Here is a 23,929-nt window from a genome sequence, read left to right as displayed (position 1 = left end):
GACTGGTCCCTCCTGATAACAAGTCCAAAGTATGTGAGACATAGTCTCGCCATCCTTGCTTCTAAGGAGCATTCTGGCTGTACTTCTTCCAAGACAGATTTGTTCCTTCTTCTGGCAGTCCATGGCATATTCAATATTCTTCATCAACACCGTAACTGAAAGGCATCAATTCTTCTTAGGTCTTCCTTATCTATTATGAAGCTTTCACATGCATATGTTGTTGTTAGGTGCCATCAGGTCAGTTCTGACTCATACTGACCCTACATACAACAGAACAAAACACTGCCTGGTCCTGGGCCATGCCCACCATCACTGTTATGCTTGAGCCCATTGTTGCAGCCACTGTGTCAATCCATCTCATTGAGGGTCTTCCTCTTTTTCATTGACCCTCTGCTTTACCAAGCATGATGTCCTTCTCCAGGGACAGATCTCTCCTGGCAACATGCCCAAAGTATGTAAGACCCAGTCTTACCATCCTTGCTTCTAAGGAGCATTATGGTTGTACATCTTACAAGACAGATTTGTTCATTTTTTTGGCAGTCCATGGTGTGTATATTCAATATTCTTCACCAACACCACAATTCAAAGGCATGGATTCTTCTTCTGTCTTCCCTTATTCATTGTCCACAACTTTCCCATGCATATGATGCTATTGAAAATACCATGGCTTCCATCAGGCACACCTTAGTCTTCAAGGTGGCATCTTTGCTTTTCAACACTTTAAAGAGGTCTTTTGCAGTAGATTTGCCCAATGCAATAAGCCGTTTGATTTCTTGACTGCTGCTTCCAAAGGCATTGATTGTGGATCCAAGTAAAATGAAATCCTTGACAACTTAATCTTTTCTCCATTTATCATGATGTTGCTTATTGGTCCAGTTGTAAGGATTTTTGTTTTATGTTATGGTATAATCCATACTGACTGCTGTAGTCTTTGATCTTTATCGATAAGTGCTTCAAGTCCTCTTGAATTTCAGCAAGAATGTTGTGTCATCTGTATAATGCAGGTTGTTAATGAGTCTTCCTCCAATCTTGATGCCCCATTCTTCTTCATGTAGTCCAGCCTCTCAGATTATATGCTTAGCATACAGATTGAATATGTATGGTGAAAGGATACAACCCTGACACACACATTTCCTGGCTTTGAACCACACAGTTCTGTTCAAACAACTCCCTCTTCATCCATGTACAGATTCCTCAGCACAATTAAGTATTCCGGAATTCCCAAGTCTTCACAATGTTATCCATAATTTGTTATGTTCCACACAGTCGAATGCCTTTACACAGACAATAAAACATAGGTAAACATCTTTCTGGTATTCTCTACTTTCAGCCAAGAACCATCTGACATCAGCAATGATATCCCTCGTTCCACATCTTTTCTGAATCAGGCTTGAATTTCTGGAAGTTCCCTATTGATATACAGCTGCAGTCACTTTTGAATGATCTTCAGCAAAATTTTGCTTGCGCGTGATATTAATGACATTGTTTGATCATTTTTGCATGCGGAGGGATCAACTTTCTTGGGACTAGGCATAAATACGGATCTCTTACAGTCAGTTGGCCAAGTAGCTGCCTTCCAAGTTTCTGGGCATAGACAAGTGAGCACTTCCAGTGCTGCATCTTTTTGTTGAAACATCTCAATGGGTATTCCATCATTCCTGGAGCCTTGTTTCTTGTCAGTGCCTTCAGTGTAGCTTCAACTTCTGCCTTCAGCACCATCAGTTCCTGGTTATATACTACCTTCTGAAATGACTGAACTTCGAACAAGTCTTTTTGGTACAGTGACCCTGTATATTCCTTCTATCTTCTTTTGATACTTCCTGCGTTGTTTAATATTTTCCCCGTAGAATCCTTCAGTATTGCAACTCGAGGCTTGAATTTTTTCTTCGGTTCTTTCAGTTTGGGAAGTGCTGAGCGTGCTCTTCCCTTTCCATTTTCTATCTCCAGGTCTTTGCACATGTCATTATAATACTTTGTCTTCTCAACTTGACCTTTGAAATCTTCCGCTTAGCTTTTACTTCATTATTTCTTCATTTCACTTTAGCTACTTGATGTTCAAGATCAAGTTTCAGAGTCTCTTCTGACATTCATTTAGGTCTTTTCTTTTTTTCCTGTCTTTTTAATGACCTCTTGCTTTCTTCATATATGATGTCCTTGATGTCCTTCCACAACTCATCTGGTTTTTAGTCATTAGTGTTTCAACACGTCAAATCTATTCTTGAGATGGTCTCTAAATTCAGGTGTAATATGCTCAGGGTTGTACTTAGGATCTTGTGGACTTGGTCTAATTTTCTTCAGTTTCAACTTGAACTTGCATATGAGCAATTGAAGGTCTGTTCCACAGTCAGCTCCTGGCCTTATTCTGCCTGATGATATTGAGCTTTAACATCATCTCCTTCCACAGTTATAGTCGATTTGATTCTTAAGTATTCCATCCAGCAACGTCTATGTGTGTAGTTGCTGTTTATGTTGGTAAAAAAAAAAAAAAAAAGGCATTTGCAATGAAGTCATTGGTCTTGCAAAATTCTATCATGCGATCTCCAGCATAGTTTCTATCAAATCGGGGGATATGACTATAGACCATTTCTATAACCTCTTTGGTTTTCAAGTGCTTCACCTGTAAAATAAGGGAAGGTAGTACTTTGCTGGAGCTCTGGTGATGAGTGGTTAAGAACTCAGCTGTTAACCAAAAGGTCAGCAGTTCAAATTTACCAGCTGCTCCTTGAAAACCCTGTGGGGCAGTTCTACTGTGTCCTATAGGGTCGCTGTGAGTTGAAATTGACTCGATGGCATATAACAACAACGACAACAGTACTTTGCTTGGTTTTGGTGAAGACCGAATGAAATCACTTGCTACCAAAGCGGTATTGGTAGGAAGGAATAGTGGCTAAGAATGCAGGTTTTATGTTCTGGTTTTGGTTTGAGTCCCAGGTTCTAGATAAGCAGTCTTAAACAGGTTACTAACCCATCTATGCTTCACTTCTTATTTTTAAAGCAGCGATAATAAAAATAATGCCTATGGGCATCTGGTTGGTATGAAGATTGACTGGAAAATACATGTAAAACTCGTAGAACAAGGAGAACCGCAGCTGGTAATTGGTGAGTATTCAATAAGTGTTGGCTTTTAAGAATAAAATAGCTGATCAAAGTATGGTATTGATGATGATGTCTACTTCACAGGGGAGCAGACACTATTCTTGTTCCCCTTTTTTATCCTTGATATCTTGCCGGCACATTGAAGGCAAGTAAAGGAAACTTTTTTTTCTTTGAAAAGTGTGTAGCTGAATATATGAATATGTTCTATCAGTTTTTAATTTTAAAAAAGTTGATAAGACTTAAGCCCACTTGTAAGTTCAAGCCCTGTTCCTGATCTTTCTACAAGAACAACCATTTTTTTGGTTTGTTGACTATTCTTTCACACCTTTTTTTTTTTTAATTTTTATTGTGCTTTAAGTGCACATTTACAATTTCAGTCAGTCTCTCATACAAAAATTTATATACACCTTGTTATATACTCCTAATTGCTCTCCTGCTAATGAGACAGCACATTCCTTCCCTTCACCCTCTATTTTCATGTCCATTTGGCCAGCTTCTGTGCTCTCATTTCCCCCTGAGACAGAAGATGCCAACATAGTCTCATGTGTCTACTTGATCCAAGAAGCTCATTCTTCGCCAGTATCATTTTCTATCTCATAGTCTGGTCCAATCCCTGCCTGAAGAGTTGGCTTTGGGAATGGCTCCTGTCTTGGACTAACAGAAGATCTGGGGACTGTGACCTCCTGGGTCCTTCTAGTCTCAATCCAACCATTAAGTCTGGTCTTTTTATGAGAATTTGGGGTCTGCATCCCACTGCTCTCCTGCTCCCTCAGGGGCTCTCTGTTGTGCTGTCGGGGCAGTCATTGGTTGTAGCAGGGCACCATCTACCTCTTCTGGTCTCAGGCCGATGCAGTCTCTGGTTTATGTGACCTTTTCTGTTTCTCGGGCTCATAAATACCTTGTGTCTTTGGTGTTCTTCGTTCTTCTTTGCTCTAGGTGGGTTGAGACCCACTGATGCATCTTAGATGGCTGCTTGCTAGCATTTAAGACCCCAGAAGCCACTCTCCAAAGTGGGATGTAGAATGTTTTCCCAATAGATCTTATTGTGCCAATTGTACCCTGAAACCATGGTTCCCAAATCCCCGCCCCTGCTACGCTGGTCTTTGAAGCATTCAGTTTATTCAGGAAACTTCATTGCTTTTGGTTTAGTCCATTTGTGTTGACCTCACCTGTATTCTGTGTTGTCTTTCCCTTCACCTAAAATAATTCTTATCTACTGTCTAATTAGTGAAAACCCCTCTCACTCCCTCCCTCCCTCCCCCCTCTCGTAACCATCAAAAAATATTTTCTTCTTTGTCTAAACTATTTCTCAAGTTCTTATAATAGTGGTCTTGTACAATATTTGTCCTTTTGCAACTGACTAATTTCACTCAGCATAAAGCCTTCCAGATTCCTCCATGTTATCAAATATTTCACAGATTCATCATTGTTCTTTATTGATGTGTAGTATTCCATTGTGTGAATATACCATAATTTATTTATCCACTCATCCGTTGATGGACACCTTGGTTGCTTTCATCTTTTTGTTATTGTAAACAGTGCTGCAATGAACATGGTTGTGCATATATCTGTTCATGTAAAGGCTCTTAATTCTCTAGGACTTGTTCCAAGGAGTGAAATTTCTGGATCTTATGGTAATTTCTTTTTCTAGTTTTTTAAGGAAGCGCCAAATTGATTTCCAAAGTGGTTGTACCATTTTACATTCCCACCAGCAGTGTATAAGTGTTCCAGTCTCCCCTCAACCTCTCTAACATTCATTATTTTGTGTTTTTTGGATAAATGCCAGCCTTGATGGAGTGGAAACCCTGGTGGTGTAGTGGTTAAGTGCTACGGCTGCTAACCAAAGGGTCAGCAGTTCCAATCTGCCAGGCGCTCCCTGGAAACTCTATGGGGCAGTTCTACTCTGTCCCATAGGGTCGCTATGAGTCCGAATTGACTCAACAGCACTGGGTTTTTTGGTTTTTGTTGAAGTGAGATGAAATCTCAATATAGTTTTGATTTCCATTTCTCTAATGGCTAATGATCATGAGCATTTCCTCATGTATCTTTTGGGTACCTGAAGGTCTTCTTTAGTAAAGTGCCTGTTCATATCCTTTGCCCATTTTTTAAGTGGGTTATTTGTCTTTTTGTAGTTCAGTTTTTGCAGTATCATGTAGATTTTAGAGATCAGACTCTGATCAAAAATGTCAGAGTTAAAAACTTTTTTCCACCACTCTGTAGGTAATCTTTTTACCCTTTTGGTGAAGTCTTTGGATGAGCATAGGTGTTTGATTTTTAGGAGCTCCCAGTTATCTAGTTTCTCTTCTGCATTGTTAGTAATGTTTTGTATACTATTTGTGCCATGTGTTAGTGCTCCTAGCATTGCCCCTATTTTTTCTTCCATGACCTTTATCGTTTTAGATTTTATATTTATGTCTTTGATCCATTTTGAGTTCGTTTTTGTGCATGGTGTGAGGTGTGTGTCTTGTTTCATTTTTTTGCAGATGGATATCCCGTTATGCCAGCACTATTTGTTAAAGAGACAGTCTTTTCCCCATTTAACTGACTTTGGACCTTTGTCAAATATCAGCCGCTCATATGTGGATGGATTTATGTCTGGATTCTCAACTCTGTTCCATTGGTCTATGTATCTGTCGTTCTACCAGTACAAGGCTGTTTTGACTACCGTGGCAGTATAATAGGTTCTAAAATTAGGTAGAGTGAGGTCTCCCACTTTGTTCTTCTTTTTCAGTAATGCTTTTCTTATCTGGGGCCTCTTTCCCTTCCATATGAACTTGGTGATTTGTTTCTCCAACTCATTAAAAAATGTCTTTAGAATTTGGATCGGAATCGCGTTGTATCTATAGATGACTTTTGATAGAATAGACGTTTTTACAATGTTAAGTCTTCCTATCCATGAGCAAGTATGTTTTTTCACTTATGTAGGTCTCTTTTGGTTTCTTACAGTAGTGTCTTGTAGTTTTCTTTGTATAAGCCTTTTACATCTCTGGTTAAGATTTATTCCTAAGTATTTTATCTTCTTGGGGGCTATTGTAAATAGTATTCATTTAGTAATTTCCTCCTTGATATTCTTTTTGTTGGTGTAGAGGAATCCAACTGATTTTTGTATGCTTATCCTGTATCCTGATGTTCTGCTGAACTCTTCTATTACTTTCAGTAGTGTTCTAGAGGATTCCTTAGGGTTTTCTGTGTATAGGATCATGTCATCTGCAAATAGAGATACTTTTACTTCTTCTTTACCAATCTGGATGTGCTTTATTTCTTTATCTAGCCTAATTGCTCTGGTTAGGACTTCCAGCGCAATGTTGAATAAGAGTGGTGATAAAGGGCATCCTTGTTTGGTTCCCGATCTCAATGGGAATGCTTTCAGGCTCTCTCTATTTAGGATAATGTTGGCTGTTGGCTTTGTATAAATGCCCGTTATTATGTCAAGGAATTTCCCTTCTATTCCTGTTTTGCTGAGAGTTTTTATCATGAATGGGTCTTGAACTTTGTTAGATGCCTTTTCTGCATCAATTGATAAAATCATATGATTCTTGTCTTTTATGGATTACATTAATTGTTTTTCTAATGTTGAACCATCCCTGCATACCTGGTATGAATCCCACTTGGTCATGGTGAATTACTTTTTTGATATGTTGTTGAATTCTATTGGCTAGAATTTTGTTGAGGATTTTTGCATCTACATTCATCAGGTATCCCTCTATAATTTTCTTTTTTTTGTGGAGTCCTTACCTGGTTTTGGCATCAGGGATATGCCGGCTTCATAGAATAAGTTTGGGAGTATTCTGTCCTTGTCTATGCTCTGAAATACTTTTAGTAGTAGTGGTGTTAACCTTTCTCTGAAAGTCTGGTAGAACTCTGCAGTGAAGCCGATCAGGCCAGGGCTTTTTTGGCTGTTGTTGGTTGTTTTTTTTTTTTTTTTTTTAATTAACTTTACAATCTCTTCTTTTGTTACAGGTCTATTTAGTTGTTTTACGTCTGCTTGTGTTAATTTAGGTAGGTAGTGTGTTTCTAGGAATTCATCCATTTCTTCTCGGTTTTCAAATTTGTTAGAGTACAGTTTTTCATAGTAATCTGATATGATTCTTTTAATTTCAGTTGGGTCTGTTGCAATATCGCCCATCTCATTTCTTATTCAGGCTATTTGCTTCCTTTCCTGTTTTCTTTTGTCAGTTTGGCCAATGGTTTATCAATTTTGTTAATTTTTTCAAAGAACCAGCTTTTGGTCTTGTTAACTCTTTCAATTGTTTTTCCGTTTTCTATTTCTATTTAATTCTGCTCTAATTTTTATTATTTGCTTTCTTTTGGTGCCTGAGGGTTTCTTTTGTTGCTCTCTTTCTATTTATTCAAATCGTAGGGATAGTTCTTTGATTTTGGTCCTTTCTTCTTTTTGGATATGTGCATTTATTCATATAAATTGATCTCTGAGCACTGCTTTTGCTGTGTCCCAAAGGTTCTCATAGGAAGTGCTTTCATTCTCATTGGATTCTACGAATTTCTTTATTCCATCCTTAATGTGTTCTATAAGCCAGTCTTTTTTGAGCAGGGTCTTGTTCAGTTCCCAAGTGTTTGATTTCTTTTCCCTGCTTTTTCTGTTATTGATTTCCACTTTTATGGCCTTATGGTCAGAGAAGTTGCTCTGTAATATTTCAATGTTTTGGATTCTGTTAAAGCTTGCTTTATGACCTAATACATGGTCTATTCTAGAGAATGTTCTATGCTTTCACACCTTTTTCAATGAATTTACATATATTTACCTTTTTCAGTCAGGATTCCACCAGAGAAAGGGGAGCAGTCAGATATGTATTTCTTAAGAGACTTATTGCAAGGAACAGGCTTGCACAATTATGAGGACTGCCTAGGTAAGTATGAAATCCATAGCACCTTTGCATCCTCTCCCACTCTGCTCCCTCCTTCAGTTCACTGTGCTGCAGATTCCAGCAGCTACAGCTACCCCAACCCCAACTTCTTCCTCCTCAGAGGGACTACCATCTCTGCTTGGACTTCCTCTCACAGTGCTGCAGTTAATTATCTCCAGGCAGAAATTCAAGTCCCAGGTCCAAATGGTTAATGCCCAAAAGTTGGCCGTTTAAGCCTACCCAGTGGCACCTTGGAAGACAGGCCTGGTGATCTGCTTACGAAAGGTTACAGTCTTGAAAGTTCTATGCAGCACAAGTTCTACCTGACACACAAGGGGTTGCCATGGGTAGGAATCCACTCTTGAAGACAATAAACAGAGGGTCAGGGTGGTTGTGCAGTTTACCTCATGAGTTTCCTTTTCAGGCATCACAATCTTAATGCTGTCTATTGTCCAGTGCCTGACAACAATTGCCTCATATGTTTTATGCAGTTTTTATTTGTTTGTTTATTTATTTACCAATTACCCCGAAAGAGTCGGAAGCAGAAACGTTTCTTATTTGGTTTTGTATACCCATTATCTGGCAAAAAGAAGGCAACCAATTAGAAATCAACATAGGAATAAGTATAAATCAATGAACTCAGAGAAGGAAGAGAAGAGGCGGATGGAAAGAATGAATCTATATGTTTAGGAGGCAGTGACTAGATGACTGTGTACTGAAGTAAATTAAAAATTTTAGTGTAGAATGTAGATCTTTAATAAATCCTAAATCAGGAATTAGATTCAATATCTTTAGAGGAAAAACCTATTCAATTAAGGCTCACCTCTCTCCATTTGACAAAATAATAAATACAGAAAAATCTGAGCCAAAATTTCTGGATTGCAATTCATCTTTTTTTGTTTTTTTATCCATGTAGCCAATCAAAGTTCTATTGATTCATATATTTCAATGTTAGCAACTGACAAGGTAGAGGCAGATTTTGAAATCTTTTAAGTTTTGAGGAAATCTGATTTTTAGAAATTTTTTAACCTTGCTGTCTACCTCAGAGATAGGTTTCCGGCCATTTGATTCAATCAACCAATTAATTATTTCATTATTATTCATTTATTGTTACTATGTGAGAAAGTAATACATTTGCTTTGTGGACTTGAAATATGTAGCCAGGCCCATATTTATGTGTATCCATATATTTGTTAAAGTATACTAAGCTGAGATATATATACAAAAATAAAGCCGTGAGCTATCTGAAAGCATTTTTTTTCAAGCTAATATTATTTACATAGTATCAGGTGGCAACAACTTGATAGGATTTCTAGATGCTGCTGTTCATTTAAATGACAACCATCTCCTTCTTTATTCATCTAAATTTATTTCCTAATTAGCAAGCTTTCATTTATATTTTACACTGAAGATGTTACTCTCTTGCTAATGTTTTCTGAAAATGAATTAAATGTTTTGGAATTCCCATTCTTTGCAATGTTACCCACAATTTGTTATGATCCACAAGTCAAATGCCTTTGCATAGTCAATAAAACACAGGTAAACATCTTTCTGGTATTCTCTGCTTTCAGCCAAGATCCATCTGACATCAGCAATGATATCCCTCATTCCAAGTCCTCTCCTGCATCTGGCTTGAATTTCTTGCAGCTCCCTGTTGATGTATTGCTATAAATTGTTTTTTTAATCATCTTCAGCAAAATTTTACTTGAGTGAGATGTTAATGATAGTGTTCGATAATTTCCATATTCTGTTGGATCACTTTTCTTTGGATGGGTACAAATGCGGGTCTCTTGAAGTCTGTTGACAGGGTAGCTCCCTTCCAAATTTCTTGGCATAGACCAGTGAGCACCTCAAGCACTGCATCCTTTGTTGAAACATCTCAATTGATGTTCTATCAATTCCTGGAGCCTTGTTTTTCATCAATGCCTTCAGTGCAGCTTGGATTTTCCTTCAATATCATCAGTTCTTAATCATATGCTGCCTCCTGAAATGGTTGAACGCTGACCAATTCTTTTTGGTACAGTGACTTTGTGTATTCCATCTTCTTTTCATGTTTCCTGCATCGTTCACTATTTTGCCCATAGAATCCTTCAAAATTGCAACTAGAGGCTTGATTTTCCTCTTCAGTTCTTTCAGCTTGAGAAATGCCAAATGTGTTCTTCCCTTTTGGCTCTCTAACTCCAGGTCTTTGCACATTTCATCATACTTTTATCTTCTCAAGCTGCCCTTTGAAACCTTCTGTTCAGTTCTTTTACTTTGTTTCTTCCTTTCGCTTTAGCTTGACATCCAGGAGCAAGTTTCAGTCTCTTCTGACATCCATTTTGGTCTTTTTTTTTCTTTCCCATCTTTTTAATGACCTCTTGTTTTCTTCATATATGGTGTCCAAGCAGCACTGTTCTATTTACTAGTAGAGCTCAGATTGTCAAGTTCCTGCCTCTGGATTTAAAGGAGACTTGGCAATGCTGCATGGCCTTGTGGACCACGTCCTAGTCCTCCAGACCTAGCTGTCCACAAGATCTAATGCTCTCCACTCTACCTGCCATGACCCTCCCATTCCAAACATGATGTCGTGGGGACCAATGACACAAAAACTCAACTCACTCAAGCTGTTATATCTGTTAATCACTGTTTATGCTTCTCCTCTTCTCTGGGCATCTCATGTGAATGCAAATCTATGACCCATATATATCATGTCCCCTTCTTCATGCCAGCTTTATGACACCAGCACTGTCTGTTCACCCAGCCAAGCTCTGCTTCACCTGTGACTGATGTGCTTAGAGACCAGTATGTTCCCAACCTACGTGGAACTGTTCTTAAAAATAACATGACAAAAAAAGAAATAACAATAACGTGACATTTTCAGGGATTTGGAAGTGATTTTAAATATCAGGACAGAGGATGATTGGGATGAGGAATGGCAAGAAATGAGCCTAGAGATGTTGAAAACTGCCAGACCATAAAGGGAGGCCTAATGTGCTAACGTAATGAATCTATCCTTTATGGTGATAGGGAGTATAGATTGTTCTGGCAAAAACATGGAGGTTATTTTGAAACAGACACGAGACAGGAGAAAAAGAGACCAGTTAAGGGTCTATAACAATAACTACTGGTTGAAAGAAATGAAGTCCTTTGTACGACAGAGGCAGTGAGAATGTAGTCAAGGGGGTGGCTACATGAAATACTAGAAAATACAATTGGTAGGGCTTGGAGGCTAATAGGGTATGTATGTGTAATGAGAAAGGGGGAAGGTCAAGGATGAAGCAGACTTTTTTGCTTTGGGTAATAAAGTGGGGGCAGTAATAGAAAGAATGAAGCAAATTGGAGATTAAGATGCTGGGGCTCTGATTTGCACTTGAGTTTGAGGAGCCTGGGAAAAATTCAAGTGGAGATGTTCACTATATAACTGAGTACACGTACCTGGACTGCCAGAGACATCTGGGCCGGAGACAGAAATTTGAGAGTCATCAGTGAATATACTTCAAATCCGAGGTGTGAAAGAGGTAACTGAAAGCAGGTAATGGAATGAGCTGAGTCTGGGGATGGGAAAAACCAAAATTCCTTAAGTAGAGAAAGGTGTGGCAAGCAAAAGCATGTCCAGAGAAGTAGCAGGAAAACCAAGAGTAGCATTACAGAAGCCAAGGATAGAGAAACTGGAGAAAGGAAATGGTTAATGCCCCAGAGATCAAGATATCCATTTATCAATATGGAGGTCATTGGTGATTTGGTCAGGACGCAGTCAGTGGAGCACCATGGGTGGAACCCAGATTGCCATGGATACAAGATATAAAATGGAAGCTGAGGAATTGTAGACTAGGTGTAGAATATTTATTCTTTAATGTAACTTGGCTATGAACAAAAAAGTGAAGCTCTGTTGTAAGATCGAGGGAGAATTTCTTTACTACCGAAAAGCCTTGAGAACATTCATACTGTATTCCAAGGGGAAAGTGCCATTAGAGGTGTTGATGACACAAAATTGATAGATGGTAATGGTTAGGTCTGGAGTCAGAGCTGAGTTACAGACCCAATTTCTTAGATATAGCTGTGTAATTTTGGGAAAGTTACTTAAGTTCACTGCCTCTGTTTCCTTATTCATAAATCTACATTAGAAGGTGGCTGTGAAGATTTAATGAAATTATGTATATAGAAGTGTTTAGCACAGTGTCTAGAACACAGTAAACACTCAGTAGATGATAGTCATTGTCATTTTTATTGTTATTGATAAATTGTTTTATGTGGAAAGGAAGAAAGGGATCTAAAGTTTCGACAGAAAGAGGAGTATCTTTTTTGTTAGGTAGGAAAGAAGGGAGAGCCTGTGGATGTGGGATTACAAATTAAAATCCCCACCCCATTTCCCTTACAAATACCAGTCATTTAGAACAAGAAATCAATATGTATAAGGACTCCAAAGAACCTACAAATATCTCTTATAAAATTGCAAGGGAGCGGGCTGACTCATTAGGGGGAGAGTAAGTGGGAGTATGTAGTAAGGTGTATATAAGTTTATATGTGAGAGACTGACTTGATTTGTAAACTTTCACTTAAAGCACAATAATTTTTAAAAAAAGGAAAGAAAAAAATTGCATTAAAATGGCACCATTCTAAATTTCCACATATATACATACCCACTGCTGTTGAGTCGATTCCGACTCATATATACATATGTATATATGGATAAAGTGATTTGTTTAGAGAAAATTTATTGTGCTATCCGAATTCCAAGCCATAAAACAAAGGATTTCTTTTTTAAAAACATCCTGCATGAAGCGTCGTTAATATCCAAATTGTGTCCAAAGAACCTGCAGTGTTCTGGGGTGAGGAGACTAAAACAGAAATAATTCACTGCAAGACTAAAACTGCTATGAATTCTTGTGGTTTATATTAAAAATTAACGCAAATTTTGCATAGTACTCATGGATACACTGGTATGTGTTTTTTTAATATAAAAATATTTTTACTTAAGATGGAGTAAACATTGCTGGTCTAGGAAGATATGCCACGTTCCTCACTTATCCCTGCCACACCGCTAAAAATCTTTGACTTGGGATAAGCAGGTCCAAACCAAAAAACAAATCAAAGCTTGCCAAAACTATCCACTTCTCATTACTTTAGGTTCGTAATTATAAAAAAAGTATCTAAATATTGTACAGGCATCGCACAAGATGGGTCAATCTGATGAATTGTTTTCTTAATCAAGCAAAAATGGCTTTCATATATTAGATATAAAAAAAGAAAACTTTGTGGTGTCCTAAAGTTTTCCATTTCTAATCACCTTTGGTGTATGTAGTATTTCCTAATAAACATAAACTTCTTTAATCAATAAAATGGTTGCCCAAAACAATGCTATTGCTTGTATTTTAGATTCATACTTTATCTCTATCTATTGCAAGTAGAACAGGGAAGATACTCCAAAAATGAAATACTTACTAGCTTGTCCTTAACATGCATATGTTTACAGGCCTATTTTTCTGACCTGACAATTTGGTTGTCATTGATATGCATAGCCAAATTCCTTCTTTGTTCATGAGTCACACTTCCTTTTTTAAATAATTTTCATTTGTGACACATCTCCAATCTGTCTAGATGTTTCTAATAATGGGAAAATGAAAGATTCAATCTTAATCATTTAAAAGTCACGATGAGAATGAGGGTTTATAGACTCACCCACAAAGTCATTTTTTGGTGACATCAGCTGTATTTGCATTCAAACCGGTCTGATACTTTTTCTGCACCCTAATCCTGACACAAGGAACCCTGGTGGCACAGTGGCTACTAACCAAAAGGTTGGTGGTTCAAACCTACCACCAGCTCTGCAGGAGAAAAGACCTGGTGACCTGCTTCCGTAGTAAAGATTACTGCTTAGAAAACCCTAGGGGGCAGTTCTACTGTCCTATAGCGTCACTATGAGTCAGAATTGACTCGATGGCAACTGGTTTGGTTTTTTAATTCTGACATTTAACAACTCTTAACTACAAATATGAGATCTGTTGTTTTCCTTTCACTGATTCTGTAATGGAACCCTGGTGGCGCAGTGGCTAAAAGCTCAGCTAACTAAAAAGGCAGCAGTTTGAATCCACCAGCCACTCCTTGGAAACCCAATGGGGCAATTTTACGCTGTCCTATACGGTCGCTATGAGTCAGAATCGACTTGACAGCAACGGGTTTGGTTTTGGTTTGGTTCTATAATATTCTTTACTAAATTACAGGCTTAACAAGGATCTTGAAATAATATCCATTTAAGTAACATTGTAAAGAAGATGGAATAATTTACAATCAAGTTATTCCCATTTCTCCTTAGGATTCTAAACTCATTCATCTGGTCAAAAATATTCATTAAATGCCTCCTATAAAGGCAGAGCATTTTTCTGGGTAACTGTGTACCAGAAATATAAAAATGTATAAGCCTCTGCCCAAAAAGCCTAGTAGCTTACAATAAAGGAAGCATTCAAAAGTACCCACAAATGTAACTTCTTTGAGCATTTAGTATCAAATATACTTAATCACATTCTTAAAATTAAACCATTTTCCTCTGACATATATATATATTAACTATCACGCCACCTGTGGAAAAGTAGTGTAGAACATTACTTCAAAAAAGAACAAGTTCTAAATGTGAAAGGATACATATAAAAACGCAGCACCCAAAACAGCATACATTTAAGCAAAAAAATTACAAACAAAATATACATAGTTACAAATAGATTCTAATGCTGATTTTACCTAAAGCAAAAATCTATCCACTAATGCATTAATTATAAATGCTTTTTAATTAACAATGTTAATTTTTAAAGGCATACAACATATGAAAACACTGGTCATAAAAGTGGTCTTCTGAAAAAGGTCTTTTCCATAGAATTCTGTGTTTATTAAGAGCAAAACAGAAAGCTATGGAGAAATCCCCAGGGAGAGGTTAAATCAGAGCAAAACCATATTTTGAATTAAATAATTGCATAACTGAAAAGTCACGGTGAGAAAAATTTATCACTTAACAGTGTACACTTTCTTAAAAGATGTTTTTAGGGGCTAGTGCTTTTGTGGTTTTAGCAAGGTAACACATAAAGAAACAAAGACAACATCGTGTTGAAAAATATCTCCATGTTACCTATTTCTTCTTAGTGGAATGATCAAAGTTTTATTCTAAAATAATTCCTCTCATTCCAAATAACTCCTTCCTAAATATATGACATGTCAGATGAAAGCCATGGGAAAATTCGTCTCACTAATGGTCAGGCCTAGTTTTTTCGTTAGGTGAAAGTAACCAATCATTTTATCCTTCTTGTAATTTTCCTTCTCCACACTATCAGTTACTTTAATGATCTAAAATCGGCATCTTAGGATACTTTCTTCCATTGAGCTTTCCCATCCTCAAAAGTAATTTATAGTTTTATTTATTTTTTGTTTGTTTTTGTAGACTTCATCAAAATGGATATTCTATAACTTCTTGGTTAATAAACTGGCTCAAGTCACATTTTTAGCCCAAAGACTCTTTTTGGTTATACTTTAACAGAAAATATTCAACAGAAAGTTTGCTTTGTGGCTTTAAAACTGTATGTTACCTTTTTGAAATGTGATTTTTAGTATCAGCTTAATATTACTACTTCATAAAGAATACAGAATTTACTTTTATATTTGGCTTTCTCAGAGCAAAGGGATATGCTTTAAAAAATGCTTTAGTTAAAGCTAATTTGCTCAATATTGGCTCAGAGAGAAATTTAAAAGGAGATTTTGCTTAGTAGAAATTTAACTCTTTTTGGAGCTATAAGCTCATCATTTTAACACTTAGCTTTTGTACTATTTCATTTTTTGGACGATGTTGATATAAAATACTTAACCAAATACTGGAAATCTTCCAACCAACCTGCCACCAAGCATGAACTTTTCTAAAACAAGGGCATTTTTTAATGACTATCATTTTTATTATACTAAAATATTCAGTAACTTATTTGTACATTAAATGAAGAACTAATTTTTACCAAAACTTTATTCAAGGGTTTAGGAAAGTCATATTCAAAACACAGGATTAATCAGACTATAACAATGGTGCATAGATAGTGGTATACAAGTTCCCTGATGCTAAGCAACTTCTTCCTAACTAAAACTTCAATTTTCAAGTCACCAGGCAGAAAATAATAGAGGCATTACTTCCTCTCTCTGAGGCTGCAAAATGGCTTCAATGGTAAGAAGTCACACTATTTAAACAACAAATACTAGAATATCCCCAAATTTAATTCTATTCCTCTTATTTCTCAAAGATGAAAATCCAGAATGTAAAGATTATTGGCAAGAAACAGGAGGTAAATTACATCTTAGGAGATACACTGATCAGTGCCTGCTTTAATCAGACAAAACACTGAATTAAGTTTTAAAAATTATAACCACACCATTATGCTTAACTAAAATTGCTAATACTGAATACTTTTTTTTTTTTTTTACATAATACAAGTATACAAGGAAAAAAATAACCTGTTTCCTATTCCTTGACCTTAAGTAAGATAAATGTTATCGCTGATGGAATTTGGAAAATAATTTTCATGGAAGAACATGAACTCTATAGAGATCAAAATCCTTTCTGAATGCTTAAAATTGCCTGGATCAGCCAATGAGAAATCGCTAAATTTCTTTTTTAAGAGTACTTTTTGAAAAGGAAGACAATTTATTTGGAAGGAATTTATAGCTGGAAACATTTTTCATTAAGAAAATATTACGTTACCCTGAGAAAGACTCATAAAACTACCAGTGCTTTCAGAGGCTCCCAACAATGAACAAAGAAGTAACTTGTAGGCTCTAGCCTCTTACACTTAGCTACATGAAAAATGATTTGATCTATAAAAGTAATCTGGGCTTCTCTGCTCTACCGGTAATAGGTCGCCACCAAGACATCTGAATGCGGCTGACTACAAGCAAGTTACACATTCATTTTGGAAAGGCCTCTTCCTTTTTCCTTTTCTAAGAAAAAGAGTTTGTAGTTCTTTAAATGGTCTTGGACTCAAACCTGCTGTTTATCAAAAAGACTCTTCAGTAAGCAAATGGGTAGTTTCCTCATAATAATAGATTGTCTGGTCTACATTTTCTTATCTATGCCTTTAAAAAAAAAGGCATTAGTAATTCATTAGCCGCTGCAGTGCATAAACAACTGGGGTTTTTCTTGTTTGTCTGTTTTGTTTGTTTTTCAAATCTGAGACATATGCAAACATTTGTCAAAGTGCATTGTTATTTTAACATCTTTTATGCATACACACAGAATCAGCATTTATAACTCCTTACACACTTTTAGTATAAAATAATGCTTATTCCCAATACCTTTCATATATCATAATTACCTGAAAAAAGACAAAGTGAGAGGAGCTACAAAAGTAGCAAGATATTTTCCACAAATAAAAATATAGCATACAAAAAATGGCAAGTTGGTGATAAGTGATAGTATGAACTCTCAGTAATATTCTACTCCGGGCTCCAAATTAAGATTTGACAAGCTTGAAGCCTTGTCCTGTGTCCAGCACAGTAGGAAGAAACCAACTCATTTTTAATCTTTTCAAGCACCTAAAACAAGCTTTGCAAATCCAAAAAAGGTTCAGGCCACACAACCAATTTGCCAAATGCACGAGTGGATATGTAACACGAGGAAAGTGCAACATCCAGTGCTTGGCCACATCACTTCCTGTCGGCAAGTGCAGAGTGTAGTCACTCCACCGCTTTGATACACCGTACACTGCTTTCACTGTGCGGCCTTTTTCAGTCCAGCAGATGTTATTACTGGAGTTGCAGTTATATTCCACCCAGTCTTTTGTGAAGTCACCTAGCTGTGGTGGGTCAGCTTCTTCAATATCTACTGTCTTTGTCATCTCTGCTCCTTGCACTGCAATATACTGGTCATTAATTTTTCTCACTTCTTTGACCCATGGGGTTGAATTCTCACTATCTAATACAATAATAAGTCGGGAACAGAAGGAGCCATTCTTTTCTCGCCACCATTCTAAAAGTGTGTCAAGGCGTAGTATGTCTCCACCTGTGAACAAGAGAAAATTCAACAAAGCAATAATTAAGCTTCTTTTTAAGAATCCTCTTATTTTAAGTGCATTTTAAGTTCATGGAATATGTAAGCAAAGAAAATAGATGGAGCCTTCCTTTTAAAGGATCTTTCCAGAAGACCTTTTTAAAAACATACTTTCAACATCAGGGGAAAAAAATACCATGCATCTTTATTACTCACATAAAAAAGGAATAGTCTATGATAAATCAAGAAAAGTTTTTTAACAAAGTTAAATTTAGTGGGGAAAAAAAATTCATACAAGGAAGTTAATATTTCACACTAGGGGTCAGCAAATTGACCCATGGGCCACGGGCCACATCCAGCCTGCTGCCTGTTTTTGAATGGCCTGTAAGCTAAGAATGATTTTTACATGGTTAAAAAAACCCAAAAGTATAATATTTTGAGACACGTGAAATTTATACGAAATTCAAATCTCATGTTTATTTCCATAAATAACATTTTATCAGAACATAACCACACTCATTCATTTATATACTATCTATGGCTGCCTTTACAACAGAGAACTTATGGTCCACAAAGCTGAAAATGTCTGGCTATTCACAGAAGTGTGCTGACCCTCTGCTCTACACCACTGATAAATCAAATCGATGCTACATTCTCTTCAAATACAGGTACCTACTAAATGACAAAGAAACATTCTTCCTGCCTGTTCCAAGAATGAGTTTAAAAACAGATTTATTTTTAAAACAGTTTATACCTAAAGAACAACCAAGGATTAAAAAAATATACTCAGAAAGGTCTAAAGTAAATAAATTTCTGACCAAGAAACCTGCCTTATATTAAGTGGGTTATACATCTGGTTCATTGTAGATTTTTTAAAGTGCTGCATTAAAATGTTATTTATCTTCATTGCTGAGTTTTTTGGCCCTCCCTCAAATTTTGTGCCTAAGGCAAGTGCCGTCCTCACCTTACTCTAGTGCTAGCCCTGTCTCAACAATACAATGACCCCCCCATCACTCCAATTCTAGTAATCTATCCAAAGGAAGCATCAGAAATGGGGACCAAAAAATTATATATGAAGACCTTCCCCACTGCTAACTAAGATAGGATAAATCTGAAACAACCAAGGGGAATGAGGGAATCTTATAAAATAATATTTATAATGAATTTTTAATGACATGAGAAAATGTCTATATTAAGAGAAAATGAATGATACAGAAGTACAGCTACAAAAATATTAGCTTGGTGTTGAGATTTCGGTTTTTCATTTTTAATGCTTTTCTGTATTTCCCCAAATACAGAATATTTCTATAGCATGTGATGACAAGCATGTTACTTTTATAGTCGGGAAGTTTTAATATGCTAAAATTTACTAGCACAAGATCCAACAACCTAACTTAAAAACATATATTTCTATCAAGGACAACCATCCCCCTTACTAACCCATCAAAATGACAACACCAGAAATATAGAGAATTCTTTGTGGATTCTACTAGTGATATAATAATACTCTGAAGTTAGGCAATATTACATTCTTTATGTATAATTAATTTTTTTTATTCATCAACTTGCTCTATATTAAGACTCGAATAATGAAAAATTTGTTTCATTAAATGCTCCAACACTCATGCATAGAATCTCAGAGGACTATTTCAATACAGTCTTCACACATTACTGCATGTGTTACTTCACTGATGCCTCCAGGAGATACCTACCCTTTTAAAAAAAAAATGGCCTAATGTTAACTTTTCATTATTGCCAGCTCTATTAAATTTCTTCAGAGATCAAGGCAACACAGATTAAAAGAGCTAATGCACAAATTTCATCTGCCATCTGCCACAAAAATCACTACGTAACATGCCATCCACAACCATTTCAATAAATATTCTTTAATACATTCTACTTACTGAAGATCAAAAGAGTACATCCTTCAGTATGGATTACACCTCAAATAAAGAAAACAAAAATCCTCACAACTGGACCAAAAAGCAACATTATGATAAATGGAGAAAAGATTGATCAAAGTTGTCAAAGATCTCATTTTACTTGAATCCACAATCAACACCCATGTAAGCAGCAGTCAAGAAATCAAACAGCGTATTGCATTGGGCAAATCTGCTGCAAAAGGTCTCCTTAAAGTGTTAAAAACCAAAGACGTCAGTTCGAGGACAAAGGTGTGCCTGATTCAAGCCATGGTGTTTTCAACCACTTTATATGCATGTCAAAGCTGGTCAATGAATAAAGAAGACCAAAAAAGAATTAATGCCTTTGAATTATGATGCTGGCAAAGAATACTGAATATACCAGGAACTACCAAAAGATAAAACATATCTGTCTTAGAAGAAGTAAAGCCAAAATGCTCCTTAGAAGCAAAGATGGCTATACTTCATGTCACATACTTTAGGCATGTTATCAGGAGGGACCAGCCCCTGGAGAAGGACATTAGGCTTGGTAAAGTAGAGGGTCAGCAAAAAAGAGGAAGACTCTCATCAAGATCGACTGACACAGTGGCTGCAACACTGGGCTCAAACATAGCAACGATTGTGAGGACGGCACAGGATCAGACAGTGTTTTGTTCTGTTGTACATAGCGCCACTAAGAGCTGGAACTGACTGGATGGCACCCAACAACATCTTATGATATCCTAATTCTGTTATAGACATTCTCTTTAGATATCATCAAGAGACTTAAAGCAGCGTTAAAGCCTTTTAAACTGCCTATTTCTCTTCTCTTGTTTTGGTTTGCTCTGCTTTCTGGTGTGAGTAAGTTCTACATTGCATTTGGCTTTTAGCCCAGATGCAAACTACTTAAATTTACCTCAGATAACAGCCATCTGATGCATTTCAAGTAACTGAGACTGCTGTTTAAAGGCTCTGTGTATCTGTGATATACTGCTTTACAGATTATCTACATTTGTCTTTCGTGTATGTCCCTCTTGTTATTACCATAATTGTTTTTTACCCTCAAGCAAAGAGGCAAAAATTTCAGGTCTCATAAAGGTAAAAAGACTGCATATTCTAAGAAGTATTGTGAATAAAGAAAGATATGGGGATAAAGGGCAAATACAGATTCTCAGGAACACACCATAATATTTAGTTCTGGCCCTGCTTTTACTTTCTAACCCAGGTAAAATCCAGTCAGTATGCTTCCTTCAAGCTCTTTGTAACTTGATTTGGAACAGATTAAAGTATTTTCCTCAAAGCAGGAGTGTTCAATTCTAGTTCTGAGGCAGAGTTAATCTTCAGGACTGTGTCTAGGGCAGGCCAGGGAGTGAACTGACTGAGAAGAGGGCTCAGTCTCTTGGCCTAGTTCACGAGGTACCCCACGCCATGACAACATGCAGCTGCTTCATTATGGGGCCAATATTTACTTCTTGGAGGTGAGGGAAGTGCCCTGTCAATCAATGCTTTCACCATTACTTTTTCTACTTTTCATATAAAGCTTTTGACAAAAAAAGTTACACAGGAACAAATCATCTTGGCTGACAGGAATTCTGTAATGATTACTGGTGGCATATTACAAAAAAAATTACAAAAATATCATTCTATAATGAAACTGCTAGGCATTTGCCTAATAATATAACCCTACTTTAGAGGTTTTAAGTCTTAATAAATTATTCCTAACACATGGTAAATGAAAATTTAAGAACATTGATTTATATGCTATTTATCTAAGTGTCTACAACTTTTCCTAGGAAAAGAGAATGCTGATATGAATATTGGTAAGCTGAATTTCTTAAATTTATTTCCAAAGCCATTTTTTAAAAAATTCTTGAAATAAAATTTAAAAGATTAAACAACCACCAAAAAAGCACAAAATTTTATATTAGGCAATAAGACCTTCACGTAAACAAAAAAGCTTACTATTAAAATCATCTTCTTATAAATACTTTAAAATAACTAAGAAAATATGGATGACCACTAGAATTATGCCTTTTTTTTTCACATTTGGTTTAACTTGGAGATGCTGTATTATTATAGGCACTGCAGTACATTTTCAACAATTAATCCCTGCTTTTTTTAAAAAAAAAAAAAATTTTTTTTTTTTTTACATCTGAAACTATTATTTCTGTAAAGATTTTCCAGTTGGAATAGAACTACTTTCTCTCTTGCTCTGAAGTACACAGAACGTGCTATACATCAACCTATTAGCTTTGGAGTATACAGAATGTATTAAATCTATCTAGAATTGAAGTAGTCATAAAGTTTAAAGCATTGTTCTCTACACTGAGTATTAAAAAGGGTTACAGGTCAAGTATGTAATTTGATAAACTATGTTCAAGTAGCTTTAGTATTAAGTACTTTCTCTACATTCCAATTTCATAAATTCATGATAACGGAACTATCTAGCTGATCAGAAAATGCCATTTTTGCCCCACCATGGCTTTCATTCTTGACAAAAGCATGGTCAGTGGAAAAAAAATACGTTGAGGAGACAGGAAAGACTAAGCTTGAATCATGCATCCATCACTTATCACTGGTATGACCACAGATAAGTTAAATAACTATTTTCTAATTCCACATTATCCTTTGAAAAATGAGGATGAAGGGGTGATGCTATTTACCCCAAAGGATTTCACATGAGGATTGAATTTAATACTGCATCTAATCAGCACAGTAGCTGAAGGTTAAGATGTGCCAGTAAATATTAGTTTGCCCCTTCCAGACAACTACTGAATTATTCAACATATACTTGCAAAAAGCAAACAAAAATAAGAAAAAAAAAAAAAGATTTTTTCTTTAAGATAATAACCCTGGTTACAAATCTTGCGTGATGTTAGTGAGATCATGCTAGTTTAAAATCATTTCTTTGTTAACCTTGAGTTTGTTTCCTTCCTTCTGAGTTCTTGAGTTGGCACCTCTGCCTCTGTCCTTCCATACTACTTGGACCTGAATATCTCTTTCCACTTATATTTTTATTGTTGTATATGTTCTTGGTTTAAAATATCTACAGTCTCTTATGGGGAAAAAAGCATGATATAATTAAATATAAAAGAACAGTTTCTAATATAAGTTATATTTCCTGTTTTATGATTCATTCAATGATTTTACCCATTTATCAATTATTTATTGGTTTCCTAGGCAATATTCTAGATGCTGAACATACAACAATTCACAAAAAAAGTTCTTGACTTAAGGAGCCTCTATTCTAGTTGGCCACCACTCGTCTGTGATGCTGGAAGCTATGACACTGGTATTTCAAATACCGACAGGGTCACCCACGGTGCACAGGTTTCAGCAAAGCTTCTAAACTAAGAAAGTCTAGGAAGAAGGGCCTGATGATCTACTTCTTAAAAAACAGGCCAGTGAAAACCTTATGAATAGCAGCAGAACACTAGTATAGTGCCAGAAGATGAGCCCCTCAGGTTGGATGGCACTCAAAAGACAACTGGGGAAGAGCTGCCTCCTCAAAGTAGAGTTGACCTTAATGACACGGATGGAGTAAAGCTTTTGGGACCTTCATTTGCTGATGCGGAAAGAATGAAATTAACAGCTATAACATCCATGAATAATCGGAATGTGGAATGTACGAAGTATGAATCTAGGAAAATTGGAAGTCATCAAAAATGAAATGAAATGCATAAAGGTCAATATCCTAAGCATTAGTAAGCTGAAATGAGCTGGTGTTAGCCATTTTATGGACAATCATATGGAATACTATGCTAGGAATAACAAATTGAAGAGGAATGGCGTCACTATCATCATCAAAAAGAACATTTCAAGATCTATTCTGAAGTACAACAGCATCAGTGATAGGATAATATCCATATGCCCACAAGGAAGACCAGTTAATATGATCACTATTCAAATTTACGAACTAACCACTAGGGCCAAAGATGAAGAAATTCAAGGTTTTCACCAACTTCTGCAGTCAGAAATTGATCAAACATGCAATCAAGATGCAGTGAAAATTACTGATGATTGGGATGTGAAAGTTGGAAACAAAGAAGAAGGACCAGTAGTAGGAAAACACGGCCTTGGTG

The 23,929-nt window shown here is 36.4% G+C and overlaps 1 protein-coding gene across 4 annotated transcripts in view; it reads right to left on the bottom strand.

Moving 5' to 3' along the window:
- Positions 1-7,063: 7,063 nt before the first annotated feature.
- Positions 7,064-23,929, bottom strand: part of TMEM168 (transmembrane protein 168) — a 47,287-nt gene continuing 30,421 nt past the window's right edge. For 3 of the 4 annotated variants that reach the window (XM_023544563.2, XM_064289795.1, XM_064289796.1), the window contains one exon: positions 7,064-17,961. In XM_023544563.2, coding sequence (XP_023400331.1) covers positions 17,414-17,961 — 548 coding nt within the window. In that variant the 3' untranslated portion in view covers positions 7,064-17,413. The remainder of the gene's footprint in view (positions 17,962-23,929) is intronic. The other variant, XM_003407217.4, reaches the window with a different exon arrangement.

The sequence above is a fragment of the Loxodonta africana genome, chromosome 8 (genome assembly GCF_030014295.1).
Source record: "Loxodonta africana isolate mLoxAfr1 chromosome 8, mLoxAfr1.hap2, whole genome shotgun sequence".
Taxonomy (NCBI): domain Eukaryota; kingdom Metazoa; phylum Chordata; class Mammalia; order Proboscidea; family Elephantidae; genus Loxodonta; species Loxodonta africana.
This window is presented reverse-complemented; position numbering and strand designations above follow the sequence as displayed.